Below are 25900 nucleotides of genomic sequence, written 5' to 3' on the forward strand. Positions count from 1 at the left end.
TGTTTGTTTTATAATGTACACTAGTATGGGAATCGTGCGTTGCGCGGTAATATGAATACTTTGATTGATAATCTGAGATTTTCTATATAAATATATATTAATTGTTAATAAAATCATCAAATAAAATATAGTTAGTGAATTTTTAATATATATACACACACATATATATTGAGAGAAAGATTTGTTTAGTAAAACTAAATTAACTGAGTAATAATAACGATGTGAATATTAAGAAATCTGACACAAACTCAAGAATAGAAAATACTCCATATAAAAATATGTCTCCTTCAAATGATGATGTACATGTACCATTTTTCATCCTCAACACACACCTTGACTTTAAAAACATAATAGTGAATGAACCAACCATACGATATGTAAAAAATTAAACACCAAACTTAAAATCTTCAAATCTTTATAACCCAATAGATAAAATTATAATGCAATCAAAATCACAACATGAACATACATAAAATTATAGTACGACTAAATTTACGATAAAAACATATTTAAAAATATAATCCAATCAAAATCTTGATACAAACATACATAACATTCTAATACACTCTAAATTACAAAACAAACTTGCATAAAATCCTTACCTTAGATCATAATCATAAATTCTCACAACCCAAACTTGAAAACTTCAAATTTTGAAGACTTGATATATAAACGTTAAAGAACTCGAAAACCTGCAAAGCAAAAAACGTTCAACATAAGTAAAAATTACATAGTGAACTTGAATATTTTAAATTTTCACCTAATACAAAAGAGTTATATTGCAAACAAAAATCACAATACAAACATAAATAAAATTATAATGCAATCAAAATCATGAAACAAATCAATATAAAATTATTACCTTATATTGCAACCAAAAAATCAAATAATGAACTTGAAGATTTCTTCAAATCTTCATGACATAATGCATAAAAACTATAATGCAATCTAAATAACGATACAAACATACATAAAATTACGGGAGAAGTGAAAAAATAAAAAAAACCTATGAATATTATTAATAGTAAAATAGAAGAAAAACCAAAAAGAAAGAAAATAAATTTAAAGATGTATAAGATTGAGATAGAATTTGAAAGGGTGTGAGAGATGAAGATGAATAAATAGTTGTTGTTTTTATATATAAAAATAAATGATTGATTGGAAAAAATAAATGATTTGGAGTTATGTCATTAGAATTAATATAGAAGTAGATGAATAGTTTGGAGTTGAATGCAAACATTTAAGAAAAAATATATAGTAGAGAATATTGAGAGAATGAAGGAGAAAAAAGAAAAATGAGGAGGCTTTAGAAGAGGCCATCTCAGACATTAGTTAAAAAAACCTCTAAAATCCCAACAAAATTAAAAAGAATTGCATACTCGGATTAATCGTCTCGAAATGAACTTGAAAAAAAAATGTAACCATTAAAAAAGGACATGTTGAAGTTTGGTGATGCTACATAAAAAATTATAACAAAAAAAACTTTAAAATCTTAACAAAAGTCAAAAGAAATGCATACACACATTAGTTTTCTCAAAGTACAATTGAAAAAAGATAATCATTACAAAAACATGTTGAAGTTTGTTGAGGCTATATCATGGTTGGTAGTACTTTCAAGATTCCATCATCAGATCATTAATCGAACAATTGTTGCCATGAAAACTCTAAAAGAATTGTCAAGAACAAACACTTTGTTTCATTGAGAAAACTTAGGACAATTATAGAAGAGAAAAGTAAAAAAACAAAATTCTAAAATCCCAAAAAGAAAGAAACGCATACCTGAATTAGTCTTTTCGAAATAAACTTGAAAATATATTTGTTGAAAACTAACAATTTATGAAATGAAAAACAAATCAAGTGATGGAGATGAAGAAAAATAGATTGAATGATGAACAATTCATGAAGAAGAGTTAAGAAAAATGAAAGAATTATATTAAATGCAAACATAAATGAATAATCAATGTTTATAAATATTAAAAAAAAGATTAAAGGAGGATGAATGAAAAAAAAAGATAAATATGTTTCTAATCTTTAGAAAAGTCAAGTCGGTTTCTCCTTTAATATATATATATATATATATATATATTATAAATATATTATTAATTAAATAAAATAAAATATCATAAATTATAAAAGGTTAAAAATATTTAATAGTCAATCATAAACCCAAACCGCTTGAACTAGATAGGGGTGTGCATCAGGGCGGTGAAGTGATAGATCCGATCAAGTTTCGGATATGAAAAGCCTCGAATTGTTGGTTTCGGATTTTGGATTACTTCGGGTTAAGGTTGGCCGGGTTTCGAGTTGAGGTCGATCGCTTCGGGTATAGTTATATGCAAAAAAAATAATCAATTTTGAGGATGAATTCAATAAATTGATATGAATGATGAAATCGGTAGTCGATTTATAAATTAGAAAAAAGTACGATTGATTAGGAATTTACAAAAATAACTAGATAAATAAATCATGTTTATATAATATTTAGGGGGTGTTTGGGATTGCTTATTTAAAAACAACTTACGTTTTTTTTTTTTTTTTTGTAAAAATGCTTATTAACTTATGTGATATTAAACCGGAGTTAAATAAAACATTGTTAAACTTGTAAACTGGTAATAAACAGTTTTTCATAAGTCAGGAATGCTTAACTTATCAAAAACAACTTATTACTGGTTTGACACCGATATAAGCAGTTTTTTTCCTTATCCAAACACTAAAAAACAATTTATCACCAATGTCAGACTAAAATAAGTTAAAAAACAACTTTTATAAGCAATCCCAAACACCTTCTTAAAAATTACCTATATATGTTGTATATTTCAGGTTCGATGTTTTTATAATTTGTAGAATCATCTCATTATCAATTCGGGTTCGAATCGGATTTTTGAACCGAATCGGTTTTGCACACCCTTGACCTGAACCAGACTACACCGCGCTATTGGGAAAGAAGATCTTAGGAGTTAGGCCGCGGTTGCGATTTGGTTTGTTAAAAGGGTTAGACCCTCCGTGTCGGAACGCGAATGCGCAATCCCCGCGAACCAAACGCTCCTTGGTTATTATAGTTCTACGATTTTCCATTCCATTTCGTCTCCACTACCCCGTGTCTGCTCTGTAAGAATCGCAACACTCTCATCTGCTCACCAGAACTTCAGATCGATCGATCGCCATTGTTTTGGAGAGCAAGAATGTTTAAATTCCTGAAAGATGTCGTTTCCGGATCTGGTGCCGGCGTCAAGGATTTGCCTTACAACATCGGCGAACCTTATTCCTCCGCTTGGGGATCTTGGACTCACTCGCGCGGCAGCTCCAAAGTAACATATGTTTTCTGTTATCTACATAGGTTTATATGCATATTTGTGCCTGCTTGTATGTGTGGATGTATATATAAAGATACCTATATTTCTTGCAATCCTTACTCATGTGTATTTTGCGTTGGTTAGCAGATTCAATCATGTCGCTGAAATTCATGAATTGAGTTCGCTGTTTCTGCTTAGTGTAGCCTGTAGGTCTCTTGAGTAAGATGTTAGCATAGTAAGATCAAGGGACTGTGATCTGTTAGGGTTTGTGAATTTTGACGACAGTAGTGTAATTCCTCGTATGAATTTGTCGAGTATAGAAGTAAGTGCAGTTGTGTGGGAGCCATGTATTGTACATAGCATACAATTAGATTCAGATTTGATATTTTTGGAGGAAGGAGTTACAAGTAGTTCAACGAAGATCTTAAACTAATAGGATCAATGAATCATATAAGATTATTATGTTTTTCTAAGTTTTAGTACTTTTGCAAATAGAATCTCTTTCATTATGGAGTTAATGCAGAAGTTTTTGTAGGGTTAGCACATTCCGGATTGGATTAGAAATTGATGAACATAGAATGTGAGAATTTGAAGGTTTCTTTGGAATTTGGTATCAAAATCTACTGAGGACTCTAATTGAGTTCCTGATTGATTGAAATCACATGGAATTTCATTCGTGCCTTTATCCATAAAGCAGTTATGAATGAGAAACTCACAACTATAGCTAAACATACTCAGTACAATGAGAAATGGTTATTATCTGTTTTGAAGATTTGACTGCAGATGTATATCGCATGTTAATAAACTGACTGAAGTTGCTATAAGAACAGACAATGAGAAAAGCAAGGTCATGAGGAAGATTGTTGTTACCTTATGGCAATGCCCTGATTTTTGAGGGTGCATAAGGATATACTTATCTTGCACATGTTTATTACATTGTGTGGTCAGGAAATAACATGATGCTAGTCATGTTTGATTGTTTTATATCCTTCCACTGTCCAGTCATTAAATTAAATTATTAGTTACTGTGATATTTCACCTTTTAGGAAGCATCCAAATGGGCAACCTAAGTTCTTTCAAATTGTGCAAGTAACTTCATTCATCAACTTCTTTCTACTTCATCCCTTCTTCATCTCTACAGGCTTTCGTGCCTTAAGTTGGATGTGCATGCTTTTGCTTGTAGACAAATCTGATCCCTTATCAAATTCAACCTTTCTTTTCCTTGAAAAATGTTGATGTGTCAACAGGCAAGTAACTCTTATTAAAACAAAGTAACTATAAATCTGCTTTGCCATCGATCACCAAGAGTTATGAGCTAGTTATTTTGTGCTGCATGTGCATTCTGTTTGTGTTAGTTTTTTTTAATTAATTGAGCACATAGTTGTTGTTCTTAAATCAAATAGATCCCCACTATCAATCATGAATTGCCTTCTTGATCAGTCACAGATTTGAACAGGTTTTATTATTAAAGTACATGTGTAAATATGAAATACAGGAAGTAAGCGTTATATTGCTGTTTGCGACAAAGCATATTTTTATTACTCCAGATAATGTTGTTTTATTCCTCCAGTGGTTCTGTGACTTTACTCTGTAACAGAAAAGAGCATTTCTATTCATTTGGTCATTCTTCTAATAAGTTTTGTATCATTAAACACTACATGCAATTTCACAAAAACAAGAAATCCTAAATTACTTTTTTCAGACATATTTATCAATTAGCATGGTAACATGAGGGAGGTTCGTAGAAACAATTCTGATTAAGTAATAGGATTCATGTAGGTTTTTTCATGCTTTGAGTTGTGAGAATCTTAAGTCTCCAATCATGATCATACAATTTTGATAACTATGATCGAGTATGTCAAATAAGTGCAATGAAAGCAACTCAACAGAGGAACATATGTGGTTCATAAGCCTGGCTTCTAATATTTGATATATGTGAGTGGTGTCAAGTCAGGGTCGACCCCCTCCACATTAACTACAATTATGATTCTGCCCCACAGGTAGCCATTTCTTAGTAATAACTTAAGTAACTGTTTCTTAGTAATAAGTTAAGTAACCCTTTCTTAGTAATAACTTAGTAACCATTTCTTAATAAACATTTGGCACCCTGCACCATCCAATCTTCTGGCTAAACTTGAAATCATACTTTCCATTCTGGAATTCTACAAAAACCTGTAGCTGTGGGATGGTTTCTCTTTGTCTATTACATGATTCTTAGAATACAGGCATGCTGCCCATGATGCTTTTAAATAAGTTATTTTTTTTGTCTTGTTCTTTATGATTGAGAGGGATTGGCTTTGGCTTGTTTCTCCAGGACGATGGGTCCCCGGTATCAATATTTTCTCTTACAGGAAGCAATGCCAATGATGGGCATTTAGCTGCTGGTCGAAATGGTGTCAAACGGCTTCGAACAGTAAGTTACTCATTACAAGTTGAATTTATGAAATTTGTCTTGGTCCATGCTGCAGGATTTTTTTGTGACGGGACTTAGTCAGGTGTGAACCTTTTTTTGGAGCGACTAATGTGCACTTGTGCAGTCATTTATATCATATCAGTAGTACTATCATAATTTTGGGAAGTTTTTGATGATAAACTTAATCAACCATTTTATCCGAGGAAGTTTGATATTTTAGGTAATCTGGCGACCATGACGCAACCAATGAGACTTGTTTTATACTTTTTTGAGCTTGAGATCTGTCTTTGAGGTTCACTGAGTTTTCTATGAGGTATTTTAAGGGTTGTTCCAACATTGAAGTCCAATATCAAATTCATTGCATCTTCAAATCATTTCAACTGCATTAATGCTACTGTTATACAATCGTTGTTTATATTTGCTACTAATCTGGAGCATTTGGTTTGCATATGAGTCAAATCATCAGAAATTTGCAACTCATAGTTGAGCTGTGCTCTTCATATAGAGAAAACCTAGTTCAGCCTATTGTTTTTGGTGCCAGTTTGTGTGTGGGGATAACGGAGCAACTAGTATGTGAGAAACCCTAATAGCTTTGACTAATGCTCTTTAGGCTCTCAAGAATATCATGGTAGTTATGTTGTGGTGTTTACTTCTAGATCTGCGCCTCCTCATATATCAAGCCTTGATGATCCAGCATATAATATTGGACTTGAGGTACTGGTGCAACCAGACACGAAATTGATGTAGGTTTGTAATATTTTGTCGAAAATTCTGGGACTGACGATGGGAACACCTTGTCAGGTTTCTCTTAGAGCTTGACTCATATTCTGTTTGGTATATATCTATTTTATAATTTCCCGATGCCTTTTTTTTGGCAAGCATCTGAAACAGCATTAGTAAATTTTCTGTGATTTGTGTGAATACATCTCCATAGTATCTATTGATTAAAGCAATTGGAAACTGTGTTGAAACAAGGAGGGGGGGGGGTGTGGATACTTTTCTTGCTTATGCATGCATATTTTGTGTAATTTTTATCATCAATATCATGTCTGAGTTTTGTGCACTCATTATTCAGATAAGCTTATGGGGAAATGATAATCTGAACGTCATATAATTTTTTTATTTCAGGTCAGGCATCCAAATATATTGTCATTTCTCCACAGTACTGAGGCAGAGATATCTGATGGCTCTTCTACAAAGGTTATCATCTATATTGTCACCGAACCTGTTATGCCACTGGCAGAAAAGATCAAGGAATTAGGATTACAAGGTATACAAAGGTACACGGACTCATTTCAACTTAACTTATTATTCTATATTTTTTATGCTTCTTCTCGAATCCTATGATTCGTTCACTACATATCAGTTTCTGATGGGTCTCCTCCTTAACCTTCCCAGAATATGATGAATAGAAGACTGTCTTTTTTCTAAATCTATTTTTATAAGGCGCATAGTGCATTGTGGATCAGGGATATAGAATGTTATTCTTATTGCTCTTGTATGATTGTATGTTGATGCTCCTTGCCTCAAAAGGCTTGAAGTAGAGGAACTTGCAAAATCCAGCCCATGGACAGTTGGACACCATAGTAAAATATTTAAGGACTAATGGTAATTCATTTACTATAAGGATGCACTACTTTCATTGAGAAATCTAACACATAGCTATTTCTGAGGCCTGAGGGGATGTAAAAAGTATTTTTGTGAATGAAGAGCAATTTCGGAGGATGGGTTACTCACTTACTCATGTATTGTCTGCTCCAACTTTCCAAAATACTCTTAACCCGTGAATGACTTCGTTTGAGGTGGTCACTGTGATTCACTACCTTGTCTGCAACCTTGGTCAATTCCTAGTTAAACATGTCCCAGTTACTGAAATTTATATATGAAACTGAACTAGTCAATTGTGCCATCCATGGTACTTTACTATCTTAAGGAAGAATCTATTACATCTTTTACTAATTATCTCCATGCCTTTCTTTGACACCAGGAACGAATATTATGCTTGGGGCCTGTCTCGCATAGCCAAAGCTGTGAGCTTCCTTAATAACGATTGTAAACTTGTAAGTATAGTCATCTGCATCATGCATTATCTCATTGTGTAATACTACTGTAGGCAACACGCTAATATATAGTTGTTTTGGTTAGCTAACTGCATTATTCATATCTCAAAGATGATAAGAGGATATGTCATTCATAATGTTTTCATATCTGGTAATTTACATTTCTGACATTTATGTTTATGATTGCTAGAGCTGATTTTCTTTTGCTTCTGTAATTTGGCAACGCTTCAATCCCCCCAAGTGATTGTTGTCAATGCTGTTTTAGTACTGTTCCTCACAAAATGCAGCACCAAACAGATATAAACATAAAACCACGAGTAGAATTTTAAGTACATTTTTTTTGTGATACTCGACTTTAGGCATCATCGAAGTTGTCTCCTTTTGCACTCTCTGGGGATTTAGGTGTCACCAACTACTGAAAGATATTTGAGCCAATAGAATATTGCAACTTGCAAGGCTTATCTGGTTTATCAGTGATAGGGTGTCTTAAAAGTTATCATATGATGCCAAGCTGTTGATCAACAGATATTTAACATTTGCATATTATATACAGTATTTGCATATGTGGGTATGCTTTAGCGCAGATGCTCACCAACAGATCATTATGCATGAGGAACTGACGTTTCTCTTATGTTTTCGTGTTTCATACAGGTGCATGGTAACGTTTGTTTGGAAAGTGTAGTGGTTACTCCAACTTTGGACTGGAAATTGCATGCATTTGATGCTCTTTCTGAGTTTGATGGGAATAATGAAGCCTCTACAGGACCAATGCTGGTATGTTATGACTCAAATAGTTCATCTTCCACGTCTGATATGCATTGTTTTATCTGCGGGAACATTGAAGTAGAAAATAGCAACAATGTCAAATGCCTAAATACCTTTTGGGAAGGTTGAATATGAAGTGGGGGTACTTTTCTTTCATTTAGATACACTTTAAGTACTTGCTTTTTGGTGATTTAACATGTGTTTTGAACTATATCTGAACTTAGTCCGTTATAAATGATTCAATTACCTTCTTAGAAGTTTAATCACTCTACAAGCTTTATTGTGAATGCTTATTAGAACCTTAGAAAATTAGTCAGATGGCTATGAATTCTTAATTTCATCTGTTAATCCAGCAATATGAATGGCTTATTGGCTCACAATACAAACCAATGGAGTTGGCAAAATCAGATTGGGCAACAATCAGGAAATCTCCACCATGGGCAATTGATTCTTGGGGTATAGGTAAGCTTTTATTGGCTCATTTGTTTGAAAAATGACTGTTTCTGCTACTTAAACCTGTCGCAACTGTTGGTAGGATACCCTGTCTGTTCTCTTCACAGTTGGTACTATACTCTATTTCATGTGCCTTTATGCATGAGACTGCATCCACTAAACAACTATCTTGTAGTTTCTGTTCGATTTGCAAAAAGAATATCTCAGCTCTTGCACTATAGTCTATACGAAGGAAGGAAGGAACCTTTTACAGTTGAAATCAAAAGAGCCGTCTTGATCAGTATTTGTTAGTCTGTTAGGAGAACTAGCTTGACATAAATAAAATAGGCCTATGGCGCCTATATCAATATTGATTATCAACAACCAGCATTTTGTGTACACTCCATCTTATGGAATTTTTCGTAAGATAGGGTTTGGATACAATTGCAGACTTTTAACTGTAAGGGTTGTGATATGGTAGAACCAAGTTTGTAGTTGAAGAAGTTATGAAAGCTTGATAATTTTAGAGGCTGATATGTTTGCACAGATGCTTTATATACTATTTTGAGTAGTACTCTGATATGGGGCGTTGTTACCAGGCTGTCTCATCTATGAGATTTTTGCCGGTTTGAAACTGGGCAAGACTGAGGAGCTGCGGAATACAGCTTCAATACCAAAGGTCAGCATGCCACTTTAGTTGATGAGAGAACAACTTCTTGATCCCCCTCAGCACTTTCCTTCTTTCTGTAAAATGTTGTTTGCTTCTCTAAATTAATTATATTGATTGAATGCGTAGTGTGTGTGTGTTTGCTCACTCGTGATGCCTTGGCAGTTTTAAGATTTTGATCATTTGAGTATTCATTTTCATCTGCGTCTCTCTATTTCCTGTCTCACAGTCTCTACTTCCAGATTATCAGCGGCTCTTGAGTTCTATGCCTTCTCGCAGGTTGAATTCATCAAAGCTTGTTGAGAACTGTGGTTTGTCCCAATACTCATCTTGAACGTCAATTTAATACTTTTGTACAGCTTGTACCTATCTGGCTGGATTTAATTATCTGGACTGAAGATCATTATTTCAATTCTCATGTCCAAGTTTATTGTACTTTAGTTTGTTTTATATGAAGCCTATAAAGCTTTCAATACTAAAAGGGCAAACTTGTTGTGGCAGAGTATTTTCAGAACAAGTTGGTGGATACCATTCATTTTATGGAGATACTTAATTTGAAGGACAGTGTTGAGAAGGATACATTCTTCCGTAAACTACCAACTCTAGCAGAGCAGCTGCCTCGTGAAATTGTTCTGAAGAAGGTATTTTTATTATTTTCATGTAAGGTTTTTCTAAAATTTTGAAATCAAATTTAGATGTAGTAACTTGATGTTTCTCTTCTGGATTTGCAGTTTCTTCCTTTGTTAGCTTCTGCCTTAGAATTTGGTTCAGCTACTGCACCTGCTTTGACTGCATTTTTGAAAATGGGTGCTTGGCTTCCATCAGAGGAATTCAACAAAAAGGTTATGCTCTATCGCACTTCTCGTTCTTTGAGGTGTTCCAGGTGGCTTACATTGCGAGTCATTTCTGTAATTTGTTTTCTTACTCTGGTTTCCTTGGACTTCGGTTATTCATGTAGGTCCTACCAACAATTGTGAAACTTTTTGCTTCCAATGACCGGGCTATTCGAGTTGGTCTACTTCAGCATGTCGACCAATATGGGGAATCATTTTCGGCCCAAATTGTTGACGAGCAAGTAAGAATCACAATATTCTAGTTGTACTTTCAGTGGCAAACAAGCTGATTTTGGTCTCACCCTGTTTTCCCTCTTTAAGAATGTCTGCAAATGCTTGTGATTAGGTCTATCCACACGTTGCTACTGGTTTTTCAGACACTTCTGCCTTTCTGCGAGAATTGACTCTTAAATCCATGCTTGTTCTTGCTCCAAAGGTATCTTCATCTCTCTGTTTGCACTAGAAGTGATGTGCATTTCTGTTCTTGGACCTTGGTTATATTTCATTCAGAATCCTGCTCTAAATAATATAATCTAATGTGTCTCACTATGCTAATGATCTGTACCTATATTGGTATTTATTACCATGGTTGTGCAACTACTGACCCATGATTTCAGCACTATATAGTAAGTATACTATTTATATAGCTGCCTATCTCAAATTAGTTGGGGCACACTAGAAATGAAACAAAAGGAAATTAAATGATGCAACCTAAAAAGCAAACATAAAGAGGTGAACTACCTAGGGTTTCAGGACAGAATGGCTTCCTTCCACGCACTCCTATCTAAGGTTTCTCCTTATACCCACTCATGCATCCTAGCTAGTTGATTGATCTGAATAATTTAACTTAAATCGGTTATCTAGTTTATCGTTATATTATGTTATTTTCTGATGGTGTTATCTATATGTTTACTGTTAACTTGCAGCTGTCCCAACGCACTTTATCTGGGTCACTCTTGAAATATCTTTCAAAGCTCCAGGTAAGATATTCTTCATTTGGTGATATTGTCTTCATCATGATAATTTGAGCATTCCTGTTAGATATTATGTTCTTCTATTGAACATGTACATTTCCCTCTATTGTTGATTATGCCGTCACAACTGTACTTTATACTTGTTTGATTCAACACTTACTTTATATTAATGCAGGTGGACGAGGAACCAGCAATCAGAACAAATACCACAATACTACTTGGAAATATTGCTAGCCACCTTAATGAAGGGGTTTGTAAACCTGTTTACACACTGTTGATAGTACTGTTAAAATAGTGAAACACTATCCCCCTTTCAGTTTTTCCATTTAAACTATTCTCTTCTGATAAATACACTTCAGAGTGGTTTTATCTAAGACAGATAGCAACTCTTTACTACAAAAGACACTCAAGAGAGCTCTGATTAGAACTAAAATGATTTTATGGTTCATTGCAGACACGCAAAAGAGTTCTGATTAATGCGTTCACTGTTCGTGCTTTGCGTGATACATTTCCTCCTGCCCGAGGAGCAGGTGAAATTATCTACTGCCATTTTCTATATTCTATTGATTAAATGTTTGATAATCATCCTTCTGTTTTCTAGAAATTGTTTATTATACCCCTCCCCCTTAATATTGATAATGAGCATAAGTTCTACCGTGGCAGGTATAATGGCTCTCAATGCAACCAGTTCTTATTATGATGCCCAAGAGATAGCAGCTCGTATACTGCCAAATGTTGTTGTACTTACCATTGATCCTGACAGGTTATTGTCCTTACTAAAGTTGCCATTAACCTGTTATTGTTTGCATGTTTGGTAATTTTGTTGGACCTTTTTTATGTTTGATTGGTGGTTCCCCTCATATGCATTCTGAATCTTTTTTATGTGACCACTCCTTGCCTTTTGTTCTTCACATGCTTCTGTTGCCGTAATTAGAATAACTGAAATGGGAGAACTAAGGAATAGTAATATGCACTCATTCTTATGGAAGCTTTTTTTTTTTTTTGAAGTATATAATATTTATATACGGCAAATGCAACAAATAAACTCACACACCCTCCTCACCGTTGGTGAGGTTTGAACCCTTGACCTCCTAGAAGGCCAAAGATTACGATACCGCTAGGCCGAAGGCCCTTTGGTTGGAAGCTTCTTGTTTCAGCAACTTTTAGGGCCTGCTTGGTTGACACAAGGGTATGGGAATGCCATTTCATTGATGTTTTTTGTGGATACTGAGGAATGATCTAACTTAGCAACTTAAACCACATTAAGATTTAAAGCAAAAAAGCAGAGAAATGGAAAAACTACAAGAGGGAGTATTGAATTCCATATCCATAGATAAAAGAACAAATTGGCAGTAACCAGTGAGCACATGCTGTATCAGAAAAAACAGTGAACAGCGTCCACATCTATACTTCCTCTGATTTCTCGACCAGCAGGTGTCAGACTATCACAAATCAACAAAAACAAGGTTTGAGGGAAGGGGGGGGGGAGTGATTAACAGGGCTAGTTATTCCTCTGCTGCTGGAAAAGTGTTGGATTTAGAATGAAAGAAATATATGCTCATTTCTCACATTATGTTGGTTAGCATTTTGGGCTCCTTTACATGAACTTATATATATTCGTAATCTCTTAAGATTCCCAAATATTTGCAAAACTTTATTTTAAAACCCCAAGCAGGGGGTCTTCATGAAAACAGCCTCTCAACTCCCTGGGATAGAGGAATATTTACTTACATTTACCCTTCTTGTACGCTACTCCGTATGGGATTTACTGAGTTTGTTTGGTTTGGTTTGTTCTTTTATGTTCTCATTATGGTTATCATTGTGCATCTTCAGAAACATTCATTGTAATGTAAGCATATGTTCTGGAATAATAGATTTAACTTTTCTTTGTTCTGCAGTGATGTTCGATCAAAGGCCTTTCAAGCAGTTGAACAGTTTTTGCAGATAGTAAAGCAGTACCATGAAAAGGTTTTTGTGTGTGTGTGTGTCGATCAATGAAACATGTGAATTACATTTCTTATGAGGTTTGAGCCCTTGAAATTAGGGTTTTAGTGGCACCATTGAATCAAAGATGACTTGGTCACCTTTCCTAGAATGCGGATGATGGCGTAGTGCATAAGATATGCACTACCACGTCACTTTAATACTACGATACTTCTACCAGATTTGTGTTTGCACTGAAAAAGGATCATTCATCTTTATCATGTAAAGCTGCCCTAGTTTTTGTAGTCAATGCTTTGACCTCATCAGTCATAACATTATATCCACCTTAATTTCCATGCAACTCTGGACTGAATTTCTTGTGTTGTTAGTTAGTCATCAACCTTTAAGGCTTCCTTCTGAAGCAGTTAATACTTAACTAGAGCCTATTTCAAATGTAAATCATTTATTCTGATTTGTTGTCTTGAACATTATAAATTCTTGGAAATATTGAAATGTTCATTCCAAAATTGTTCTTATTTTTTATTTTGTTGCGTCTTTTGCTTTGGAACATAGATTGATCTTCCCTTCTGTAAGGGGTTACGGTAAGTTGAATTTCTATGTAATTGACATACCATGTCTATTATGAAAGCTTGAGTAGTGTGCTTTGCATTGCATGCAAGTTGAAGTAGGTAGATTTCAGACCTTATATGTTACTGAAATAATTGGCAACTTGCCTAAAGTGTTGGTCATATATATTATTGGTAAAATTAGCTTTTATCTGTTAATAAAGGATGTGCTTGGTATCTCTTTGTAGAAATATGTTGGGGATAGCACTGAGGAGACAGGATCCGGAATTTCATCACTTCCAGGAAACGCAAGTATACTTGGGTACGCATATTTTGTATCATCATGACTGTGATGTCACTTAACTTGAATCAATTCATTTTTACAACTGCATACCTGTGTCTGTATGCACAGCAAATAGAAAGAAACATTTCATGCAGTAGAAGTTACGGAAAAGCTGTTTAGTTCTGGACGTTGAGTTCACCCTCGGCATAATTCAGGAATGGTTTTGATAATGTTGGTCCATAACCTGTTTCTAGATTTTAAGTATCACCTTAGTGTACACAGTTGTATTTTGCTGGGTCCTCTCCCCTCGTTTTGGAAGTTAGAAAGAGAAAAAAAGGTAGCCTTTACCATTGAAATTTCTCTCTCTGTTAGAAAAGAGAGTTTCCAATTTGTTACTTCAGTTCAATACTCGATACAATAACAATATTCAATATAATAATAAATAGGTAGCTGGACAATGCGTCTATCCCAGATTATTTGAAATTGACGTGTGATTTATACTCGATCCATATTTAATTGTACAAAAACAAAAATAAATACCATTTTGGCTGGCTCATTTTCCATCCTATAGATCTAATCCAACATTCGACTATGATACAGATGGGCCATGAGCTCTTTGACAGCGAAAGGAAAACCTTCTGAACAAACTTCCCAAGCACCTCCAAAATCCACCTCCCCTCTAGTATCTGCTGCTTCCAATGCCAGCTCAGGTAACATCTACTTGATATTTACTTATGTCGAATGATCTGCACACAATGAGACAACCTGAAGATTTGGTCATCTAGGTATGTTGGACGTAATCGGACCAATGTAGTTTTTAACAAGTCATCATCATTACTAATGTTATTGATATTTTCCTGTTCCTGCATGTGGATATTGTGATCAAATGGAGTTTGTCGTGTGTTTGTTCACTGATTCCTTAAAAATAAATAATTTGTAATGTAACCGGATTTATTATGATCTTGACAGAAGTACTAAAGAAAACTATAAAGAAATTGATTCTTTTTTCAATGTGTTAATTGCTAATTTACAAATACGACTCATTATGAGAAAACAATATGTTAAGTTTCTAAATGAACAATCCAAGCTCTTGCTGTATTTGTCTTGTCGCTTGTGCTTGTACCCCTCATCAATTGATTCCAGTACTTCTAACATTTCCCTGGGATGGTTATCATACCATATATATTCCTTAAGTTGATTACTGGATTCTTGTTATGATGATGATAGTATCGAATACCCCAAGTACAACACTAGTCCGGAGTGCAAGTTCAGGTGCTGACATGGCTGATCAATACATTGCTGATGAACCTGCACCTGTGTCACCTACCTCAACTGATGGGTGGGGTGAACTCGAGAATGGTATTCATGAAGATCACGAGAGTGAGAAAGATGGGTGGGATGATATGTTGCCACTGGATGACCCAAAGCCTTCGCCTGCCCTTACAAACATTCAAGCAGCTCAAAAGCGGCCTGTCATGCAGACCAAACCACAAGGTAAGAAAACATTGCATTTTCTATCATTTATGATGCATATATTTATGCTCAAATTTTAAATTGCGAATTGTGCCATTTTCTTTTTGGTACAGTTTCAATTCCGCGGCCAAAATCTACCTCTCACGTGAGCAAAGATGCAGATGAGTTGTGGGGTTCAATTGCAGCCCCTGCTCCAAAACTGGTTGCAAAGCCTTCGAGTGCACGATCGAGTGCTGCTTCCCTTGATAACGATGATCCCTGGGCCGCTATTGCAGCACCTCCACCAACCACCAGGGCCAAGCCTTTATCAGCTGGGAGAGGCCGAGGATCCAAACCTGGTGTCCCAAAATTGGGCGCTCAGAGGATGAATCGGGCGTCTTCGAGTGAGAAGTTTTGAAAACAAGAAACTAGAGACTTTAATCTAGTTTGTTTATACTTCAAATTTATTTGACATTTAGGTGGAATAGCTGTATATTTGTTGAAAATAATCTGTATCTTTGCACATTTTTTGTCATCTAACTTTCAAATTAAAAACCGAAAGTATTCATGTCAGTAATGGAAAATTGTGTGCTCGTAGCGAATCATGTTATTTTTCAAATTATCCCTTGTATAATGTACAACGCTAAGTCACCTCAACTGCTTGCAGGTACCAGCTTAACAAATCCATGATAAACCAGGTGATCAAGAACTATGATTTGTAACTATTGCCTCAGTAACTAAACAGGTTGTTTGTTAATTGCTTAATAAAGTTGATCCGTTCAGATGTATTAAGTTGTGTTTGTTTTTTCCCCAATTAAGTCAGACGGTGAATTTTTATGCCAGAAAATGAGCATTTATGGATTCAGTCGTGTTATTTCCAGACCTACCTTTGGCAATAAATAAAAAAAGAGGTTTTTCTCTCTTCTTCCACAACTCGTTGCTCTCTCAAAATCCCTAAAAAAACGCTGCTCTCTACTCGATCTCGAACTCGTCGTTGCTTACTTCTTGTCATTTCTCTCTTCTCGTTGCTAATGTCCTAATTGTAATGTAACACCAATGTCTTTGGTCTTTAGGTTTAATTGTTTTGCAGCATCGAGATTTCTTCTTTTTAATGATATGTAAGCCTGTAAACTACTTGGCTACCCTTTGATTTGGAGGATTGAATTGTATTTGAAATTTAAAATTCATTTAAATTTCATGTTTGAAGGATTTTCTAGATATGAAATTCCATAATTTAATTGAAATCCTATAAATATAAGATTTTTGATATCATAGGAGGTTGTTGTATGTATTAATGTTTTAAAATACGTTAAAAACATTTGTTGTGTAATAATCAATCAATAAAAATGTAATGTCATTATTTTATAATTATTTATAACTTGTTTTTATAAATTATTTATAAATTCTACATACTAAACACATCAAAAATTTCAAATCCTTTCAATTCCAAATCCTTCAATTAAGTCCAAATTCCTACAACTATTCCATTAAATCAAATGTCCCTTAGATTAAAAAAGCAGTTACCGAATAATTATTTTTATTTAATATTTAATCTAGATAAAAATGTAAAAATGGTCATTATATTGTTCACTTCACTTCAAACTATCATTCAACATATTCAACAAATAATAATTATGTATATATTAAACATAGGTCTAAACTAGATATAATGTTTTTAGTAAGTCAAAAATAATATCTCTCGTTACAATTAATGATGGTAACAAAAACAAATAATTCATTCATTTTAAAAGATGCAACGCGTATAAAGTTTTTTTTGGTTGTTTAAATAAAACGAAATCTGTTCCAAATATATTATTTTTGAATATATTTATTTAATCATTACAAAATATTATTTGATTCATAAGATATTAAATATTTAATACATAAAAACCAATATTTATTTAAGATATTAAATTATTAAAACGAATATACAGATTTAATTAGATTTTATGAGAAAAGATATCTTAATTCTCGAACAGTCCAAGGGATCGAAAGCAAAATATTATAGGAGGAGGTGTTAGGTAGAGTTGTTTTCAACACGACCTTTTATATAACGAACACGTGGAATAGCGAGCGAACGACAACGGCTAATATTGTGCCACGTATGAATTTAATATCTGTTCAGACGGTCGTGATGATCATCCAACCCTCCCTCTTAAGTTTTGCTTCCCTTTTAAGTCTCACACTCGACTCCTGCAAACCACAGATCTAGCGGTTCCATTGTTAATCGGTAAGTTCATTACAGGTTTTATCTATTTCTGCAATTTACCATCATTAGATTTATGCAAATGCTTATTCATGATTTTGTTGATTTCGAGTTTCTGATTTGAAGAAGAGGATCAAGTTTCCACTTCGAATGACGTTTTTTACGTTTGTTGTAAACGATTGTCCATGATATCTAGTCACTACTTTCATTTTTGGTGTAATCTGAGTTCTATTCTGCCATGGAAGGTCAGAGAAGAGGATCGAGTTTCCTTTTTCCACTGACAATTTTACATAGCACCTGTAGGAAGTGCTTTTACAACAAATATTTTAGTTGACAAGTATTCGAGAATTTGCAAGGAATTTTGGATGTTCATTGCTGTACCGAAGTCAGCGTATAACCCCACCTGACCCTACTAGATGTATTAATTTCGTTTGGTTTTTGATTCTGATTGTGATATTGTCATTATTTAGGGTAGAATAATCAGATTTACACACACATTTTAGGAGTTGTACGATTATGGTAAGAAATTTGATTCATCTCTCAGTTTAATCAACTGATTCAGATTCTTGATTGCAATAATTACTTTGAAAACCCCAGATTCAGATTCATCCCTCCCTCGGTCTACTTGACTTTCTACGGAAACTTAATGAATAAATCACTTTATATATCATTAACCCACTACCAAGCAAGTCACTTGTAGCTGACAGAAAGTTGCAAACTCCATTAAGCTTGTTAAGCTGGCAGCTGCTAACAAAGAGGCCCGGACAGTCACTTAACAGAACGTTGTGTACCTGATTTGCCCCTTTGGCCGGTCAGTGGGACCGGCTTAGTGTTGCCGGTTAAACAATCCTTTTTGCCGAAAAAGACATAATATGGTATTGGATTTCAATCTCTTTATGCAAATGGGTATTCATGATTTTGGTTTGCTCAATTTTGAATTCAGATTCAGGCTTATTGAAGGATTAAGGTTTTAAGATAAAGATTTGAAGATGAGACCCGGTCCTCCTCCTTATCATCATCATGATAGGAGCCTATTGACAACAATTTGCTGCTGCCCTTGCATTATGCTGTCGTCTATATGTGGATCCTTCGAGGGCTGCATCTCGGTTCTTTGTTCTCCCCTCCTGCACTGTTTCGGGTTAGATCGTCGTGATTATCATCGTCCCCCTCCTCCTCCACCACATCATCCTCATCCTCCACCACCACATCATCATCGATTCTAGAAAAACGATTCCTTTCGTCTTCATGGTTTATGTTAGCCCACCGTTTTCTTTGTTTTAGTGTTTCTTATGTTGTTTTGTTTAGTGTTCCTTATGTTGTTTTGTGTATCATTTGTTTTGTGGATGGTTTATCGGTCGATTTTTATGTAACCGAATATTTGAATGTATGTAGGGGTTATGGATTGAGACTTGATGTTAACATGTTAGTGGATTTCTAGTAGATGCTTCATATATCATATAATTGGTGTAAATAAACCGATGTTTCGATGTCCAGACAACCAACGAGAATAATATTGACGAACCCTTAATGGTAAGAGATGGATGGGCAAGAGTAACCAGGCCTTTGTAGGACCTGAAATGAATGCAACCGGTTACCGATCAAGCTGGAACCGGCCCTATATTGGGCATATGCTCACGTCCACCAGTTAGTCGTCTTGAAAAAAGACTTCTAACCTAACATTTTTTGTCATCAAAATCAAAATGGATTGTTAGTGAGTCTTTTAAACCTAGTGAACAATTATCTGAATGAGTCATCATCCTCAATCATTGCCTTCCCTTTTAAGCCTTATCGGGTAAGATTTTTTGTTTTTGTTATATTTATCCGGTAAGGTAATTGAACCCGTAAACGTTTATCGCTTTTTAGTAAAAAGCTTTTAAGTGACAAGATAACTCAAATAGTCTATATGAGTAGTAAAAACAAGATATAGCGGATTAAGTTATCCGTAAAGATTAAGACAAATGTGTCTTGTCAGATTATGTTATCTTTAAAGGTGTCTCATGTAAGGAAGAATTGAAGAATTAGTTGAACCAAGTATACTCGCTAGATTTCTCGATCATAGTCAAAGATGACCGGTATTTTGAAATGTGTTTGGAATAAATGACGGTATTTTTGCATTATTTAAATTGGGTTTGGGTTATAAGTTTTAAACGGCCCAAAAATACTTAAACTGTATCAATTAAATCAGGTTTGTTTACTCGATTTTATTTTGATCATATTGTTGTAGTTTCTTAAAATTTATTTTTTATTTTTTCATATTTTTTCATGACAACTATCAAACTTTAATATGTGTGTTATCTGTATTTTTAACTTGTTATTTTTGTTGAAATTCTCTTCTCTATCTTTTATGTGTTTATAGTTTATTAATTTTGTAATTATATATATATATATATATATATATATATATATATATATAGGAATTTCTTAGGTAACATAATGAGAAACTTCCGTTCACCTTTTCTATTTGCTCATAATTTTAAATCGTTTTTAAATAAAAAAAAACTTTTCAGTTTAACTTTTCATTGATCTCTCATTTTTTATTACTTTACATTATTTCTATTTACATAACATAAATACATCAACAAATAAAATTTCTATTTGTCTTATATTTTTTAATTTTATTAAAAAAATTATTCAATGGATCCAACATTTTTTTAACTAGGTTTATAGGATTAAAATTTTTATTTTTGTTACTTAGTAGTAAATGTAGCATCATCAATGTATCTCTCTCTCTCTCTCTCTCTCTATATATATATATATATGTGTGTGTGTGTGTGAGAGTATATATATATATATATATAAACAAAATGTTGAGTTCTTTAGATGATATCATTGATGATTAATATTAATTAATAGTGTTTGTTTTGAGAACCTTAAAATTAAATTATAATACAAGTTGCATAATTCAAGTGTCGAATTTATATGGTTATGCAAATGACACTTGCTACCTTTTGATTCTTCCATCATTTGAACTCATTCAAAATACTAGTCCACACTCTCAATGTTATTATTACTTTGGTTATTGAATTTTATTATTTGTTTTAGTAGTTATGTATATGTTAATCAAATTTAAATCGAATATATCATTATACTTCTGGTTGTTTCATAATCACGGGTTATAATATTATTGGATTTGTTATTTTATGAATATTATTATTGGTAAGTTTATAACTTAAATGTCATATAATATATTCTAATTGTTATTTTTATTTTTATGTATGAAATAAACAAATAAAAAAAATAACATAGTCATCTTGTGTAACACAAACCAGAATGTTGTTTTGCTTATAGTTGTTATACATGCATTCAAAAAGAGGAGCTGTTAATATAAGATGTATATGTTTATTGTAATCGAAAATCAGCACATTCGTAATAAGTAACATTATAGTATTGTGGAATTGTAACTTTTAATTACCATGCATGTGTTTTGATTTATTTGTCAACTTTATGTCATTTTTTGTATCCATTTATTTTAAAACACTAGAAGGGTACTCGCGCAATGCATCGAAATACATCTTGATTTTAATATTTCATTTTCATTCTTTATTTCAGTCGATGTTATAGTATAATTTTTTGTGATTTTGAAAAAGCGACGATGTTTTTATTTTTGGATAAAAGATAAACTTGAAAATATCATAAAAATTTGACAAAAATATTTCGATATTAATATCAAATTAACTATTTAAAATTCTTATTTTTTATGTAATTTTTTACTTCAATTTTGTTATTATAATTTAATTTAGGTTCAATAACGAAGTAATTTATATTTGGTTTAATAATATAATTTTCTTGTAAAAATAACAATTCATTATTTTGTTATAACTCGATAATTATCCTAATTATATTTTAGATCTTTTATATTTTAAAATGAAATGTTTATCCTCTATTTGATTATGTTTATCCACAGTTAGTTACACGAATTCAAACATTCAGCTTTAATAAGTTGTACTTATGCATAATTTACTTGTAATCTTGAATTTTAAGTAATATGCATCAATATACAGTATTTCATGCATAAAAAATGGTTTTTAAGAGTTTTTGTCAAATTCTTTATAATATAGTATAGATATCATTTAACAGTAACCTAAGTAGCAAATAATTGAACTATGATTATTACTAATAATTTTCATCATACAACATATTTCATAGCAATATATATTAATTAAATAAGTTTGAAACCAATATTTATAAACCAAATTTGACAATAGTAATTATTTCGAACTCACAATTTCATCACTATAAATATTACATATAAACTTGCAATATAGTCCATTTAAAATAGACTTTAGAAAATAAACAACTAAAACAAAATATACATTTTTTTAATATCCGTGCAACACACGGACCGAACACTAGTAAACATAAAGGAAATTGCTAGCACTAGTTCACTTGTGTGACTCGGTGAGCATTTATCAACTTCCGGATTTTGTTAATTGATGTCTCAACTTCTTCACATCAGATAACTTCAATGGCTTCAACATGAACGTTTGCGCCCCTTTCTCTAAACATCTAAATAATTCAAAATTCAAAATTCAAAAATCAAAATACATCAATAATAAGCCTAATTTCAAAAGGAAAACTTCAACATGAACGTTTGTGCCTCTTCAATGCATAGCTCAGTTGGCAAAAGGATGAGATAATGTTGTTCAAATACAAGACAAGTCTCAAAGCCTCGTGGCTAGCCTCAGCCGCTGAGTTAGCCGAAGAATACCCTCCCTCATTTAAAGGCAGACCTAGAATTTTTTTCAAGTTGCACGATTTGACTATATTTTTTCTTTTTCACAAAATCAGTATAGATATGTTGGTTGGTTCTCTGTCCTTACATATAAGAGATCCATGTTCGAGTCCAGTAAAGAACACAAAAGGTATATAAAAACACCAAAATTTAAGCTAAAAGCAACAAATTTGACAATTATGGACTTTAACCCAGGCCTTTTGTAAGAGGGCAGGGCATTTACCATTTCAGACATTAAAGTCTTGTATGAACATTTCAATTTCAAAAACCATATGGTGACACCAATAAAATAATTAGAAACGTAATTTTTCCCCTTTACGATGGAAACATGAAGCAGTGGCACGTATCATTACATACGGGGCCGTCCCTGCTTACATTGATGTCCTTAAAGGGAGGTTCTATATAAAGTCGGTTGAAGTTGTTGGTAATTGAATTTTTATTGTCCAAATAGTTAAGAAAAAGAAGTACAAAAACTTACTCGTTAATTCGTGTTGGAATATTTTCCGATGACATTATGATGACAGGAACTTCTTTCAAGATCGATGATTCCTGTTTGCAATCGTCAAATAATTCCGTCAACGAGATCAAATATGAAAATAAACAAAATGAATATTACCAAAAATATAAATTAGTTAAAACATTGAAAAATAAAACAATTCTGTTTTTGACGATAAGAATTACCATAAAACTCTCGATAATGGATCGGCCGTTTATATGTCATAAAATTACTATAAAAGTTTCAATAGAAAATTAACATGATCTTTTTAAATTAATACAAGTTTGCATATCCATAAAATATCCGTTTATGTTTTTACAATATTATGATTTAACATTTGGGCAAAAAGTTGATTACCGATAATTCTAAACGGTTCATATAGAACCTACCTCCAAGATACCAATGTGATAGAGCATTTTAGGGGATATTTGGAATTGCTTATAAAAACAACTTATTGACTTACTTCGGTGTAGCACCGGTGATAAGCATTTTTGAGTGTTTGGATAAACAACTTATACCAGTGCCAAACCGGTAATAAGGAGCTTTTGAAGAAGTGAAAAACATTCTAACTTATAATAAATTAATAATCATTTTTGTAGAAAAACATAATTTGTTTAAATAAACAATCTCAAACACCTCCTTATTATTCATGTTTTATAAGTTGTATCTTTATTTTATTTTTAAATAAATTCCTAAATATTTTATAATAATAATAAAAAATTAGTTTATTATTTACTAGAAAAAATATATTAAATATTAATAAGATTCACCTTTATTTTTTGAAGCAGCTCGTACCCCGTCATTCCTGGCATGCAATAATCGGTGATTATCATATTTACTTTTGAGCCCTGCAAGAACTCACCAATTCCAAATTTAGTCCACAAGTTTACAATTCTTTAAAAAAAACCAGTTACAAAACATTTCATATTAAAAAAACCAAACAGATAAAACTGATGATTAAACCTTTATGGTTTTTAACAAAAAAGAGAAAAAAAAAGAGAGAGTTTACAAATTTGGTCAATATGATTTGTCAAAAATAACACTTTTTGTCCCTGCAATTTTGATAATTATCTTGATTTATGAAAATGTTTTCATTTGTTTCCTTATTCTAACGATCGTTAAAAATTCTGCTAAATAATGGACATTTTTTTTTTATCATTTTTTTTGTCTTTACCCAATCAAAATCGATTTTATAATTTGGTTTCTATGCTTTTTGGCCGCATAAAAGACAAAAACAAGTCAATAAAAGGATGAAAATACCCTTTCATTTAACGTAATATTTTTATAACCGTTAGATGAAGGAACCAAATCTGAACATTCTTAGAAACTATAATGGTTATCTTGTAATTTTAAAACCATAAGAACAAAACATGCTATTTTGACAAACCATAGGGACCAAATTTGTATTTTACTCAAATAAAATATCAACCTGTTTTAACAGTCACTAACTAAAAAACCTAAAATTTGTCAAGGAAAATGTGGATAAAGTATACATCCAAACATTTTAAGCTAATTAAATTAAAGATGTCATATATCATAATTACTAACAAGATGTTATATTTTTTATTAACCTGGATGTTCAACTCGCTATGCGAGCAGACTAATCCCAAGACAACCACCTGCTTTGCAGATAGTCCGGAGTCACCGCATTTGAACCTCCATGATCACAAGGGGATTTTTATTTCTTCTTTGATCTGAACCTGAGACCTTCTGGTACTTTTGACCTTTGAAGCCAAGTTCAAACCAATCACACACCACTTTTATAGTTCACAGGATGTCATATTTATAATTATATCATAAGGTATCGACTACTTGCCTTTAAATTTGTGAACCCTCTAACTTGTTCGTTGTACAGTTTAGAGTTCTTTTTGTAACTAAAAAGGAAACAATACTTTGTTCGAATGAAAAGCTGAACACAATCTGAAAACTTAATTACCTATAAAAAAGTTAGTTTCTCAACAAAAATGGATAAAAATTACTGAAATCAAATTCGAATTTGATTAATTTTTGGTAAAGCAACTCTAAAAGTTGAAGAAATGGTTAGCTTATAAAAAATCTCGTTGTGGCCACGAAGGTTCAAATGCGGTAACTCCGAACTTTGCAGATGGCCATCCTAGGATTAGTCGACTTGCATACCGGGTTGGATATCCAGGTTAATTAAAAAAAACCATTTGTAAGATGAAATGCATGTATAATGTATTGTCTGGCACTCACATTGCTGTTAGCATTACTTTGTTGATGATTTTCTCTTAACCCCAAATACTCCAATGCTCTCATCCCGTTCTCTGCCGTCGTCACTGTTAACGATTCAACAATCAAATCTATGTAAGTCGTGTGATTCAATGAATAAATTAGGAGAAATTCAGAATAATGTGTGTGTTTTACCTCTGCAGGAGGAACTTTTGAGCAATTGTTCAACCAGTTTTCGATCAATGAGATTATCATCAACAGCTAGAACATGAGGTACGTCTTCTTCGTAATACTCCATTGAGGAACGGTGATGAAAATGAATTTCGTTAGTGCTCGGTTAAAATGCTTTTTAAGAAGATCGGATTGGAATTAGAATGATGCGATGTCACATGAGCACCATGGATTATATATATAGATGCATATATACGTATATTATATATATATATATAGAGAGAGAGAGAGAGAGAGAGGTGAAATTTGAAGAAGAGAGAGAGGAAATCAGATGCAGAGTCACAGATATTTCGTGATCTTCTTTTGGTTTCTCTCGATTCGATGCAGTCCCCCACACATCCGATTCATATTATTCTTTCTCTCTCTAGAATTGATAATTTTCTC

The 25900-nt window shown here is 33.0% G+C and overlaps 2 protein-coding genes and 1 long non-coding RNA gene across 3 annotated transcripts; 2 read left to right on the top strand and 1 right to left on the bottom strand.

Annotated features, from left to right (window-relative positions):
- The first annotated feature begins 2995 nt into the window (after nucleotides 1-2995).
- LOC112513327 (probable inactive serine/threonine-protein kinase scy1) lies at nucleotides 2996-16265 on the top strand. Its single transcript, XM_025119563.1, has 21 exons — nucleotides 2996-3308; nucleotides 5608-5706; nucleotides 6835-6986; nucleotides 7694-7766; nucleotides 8418-8540; nucleotides 8885-8993; nucleotides 9563-9642; nucleotides 9860-9941; nucleotides 10132-10271; nucleotides 10362-10472; nucleotides 10589-10705; nucleotides 10810-10899; nucleotides 11390-11443; nucleotides 11613-11687; nucleotides 11892-11967; nucleotides 12101-12200; nucleotides 13336-13405; nucleotides 14175-14248; nucleotides 14810-14919; nucleotides 15437-15703; nucleotides 15796-16265. Exons 1-21 carry the CDS (start codon nucleotides 3183-3185, stop codon nucleotides 16077-16079), a joined length of 2412 nt encoding a protein of 803 aa, XP_024975331.1. The 5' UTR covers nucleotides 2996-3182; the 3' UTR covers nucleotides 16080-16265.
- A 1544-nt stretch (nucleotides 16266-17809) lies between these two features.
- On the top strand, nucleotides 17810-19303 carry LOC112519505. The gene is made up of 2 exons (XR_003069925.1): nucleotides 17810-17891; nucleotides 18811-19303. It is a non-coding gene; the product is annotated as an uncharacterized LOC112519505 (long non-coding RNA).
- Nucleotides 19304-22074: 2771 nt separating this feature from the next.
- LOC112524018 (two-component response regulator ARR17) lies at nucleotides 22075-25656 on the bottom strand. Its single transcript, XM_025133675.1, has 5 exons — nucleotides 25481-25656; nucleotides 25310-25392; nucleotides 23866-23943; nucleotides 23078-23148; nucleotides 22075-22373 (listed from the first exon to the last, which is right to left on the bottom strand). The coding sequence occupies exons 1-5, from the start codon at nucleotides 25581-25583 to the stop codon at nucleotides 22277-22279; spliced, it is 432 nt and encodes a 143-aa protein (XP_024989443.1). The 5' UTR covers nucleotides 25584-25656; the 3' UTR covers nucleotides 22075-22276.
- Nucleotides 25657-25900: the final 244 nt, after the last annotated feature.

Source organism: Cynara cardunculus, assembly GCF_001531365.2.
Source record: "Cynara cardunculus var. scolymus isolate 2C chromosome LG 1, CcrdV1, whole genome shotgun sequence".
Classification (NCBI taxonomy): Eukaryota; Viridiplantae; Streptophyta; class Magnoliopsida; order Asterales; family Asteraceae; genus Cynara; species Cynara cardunculus.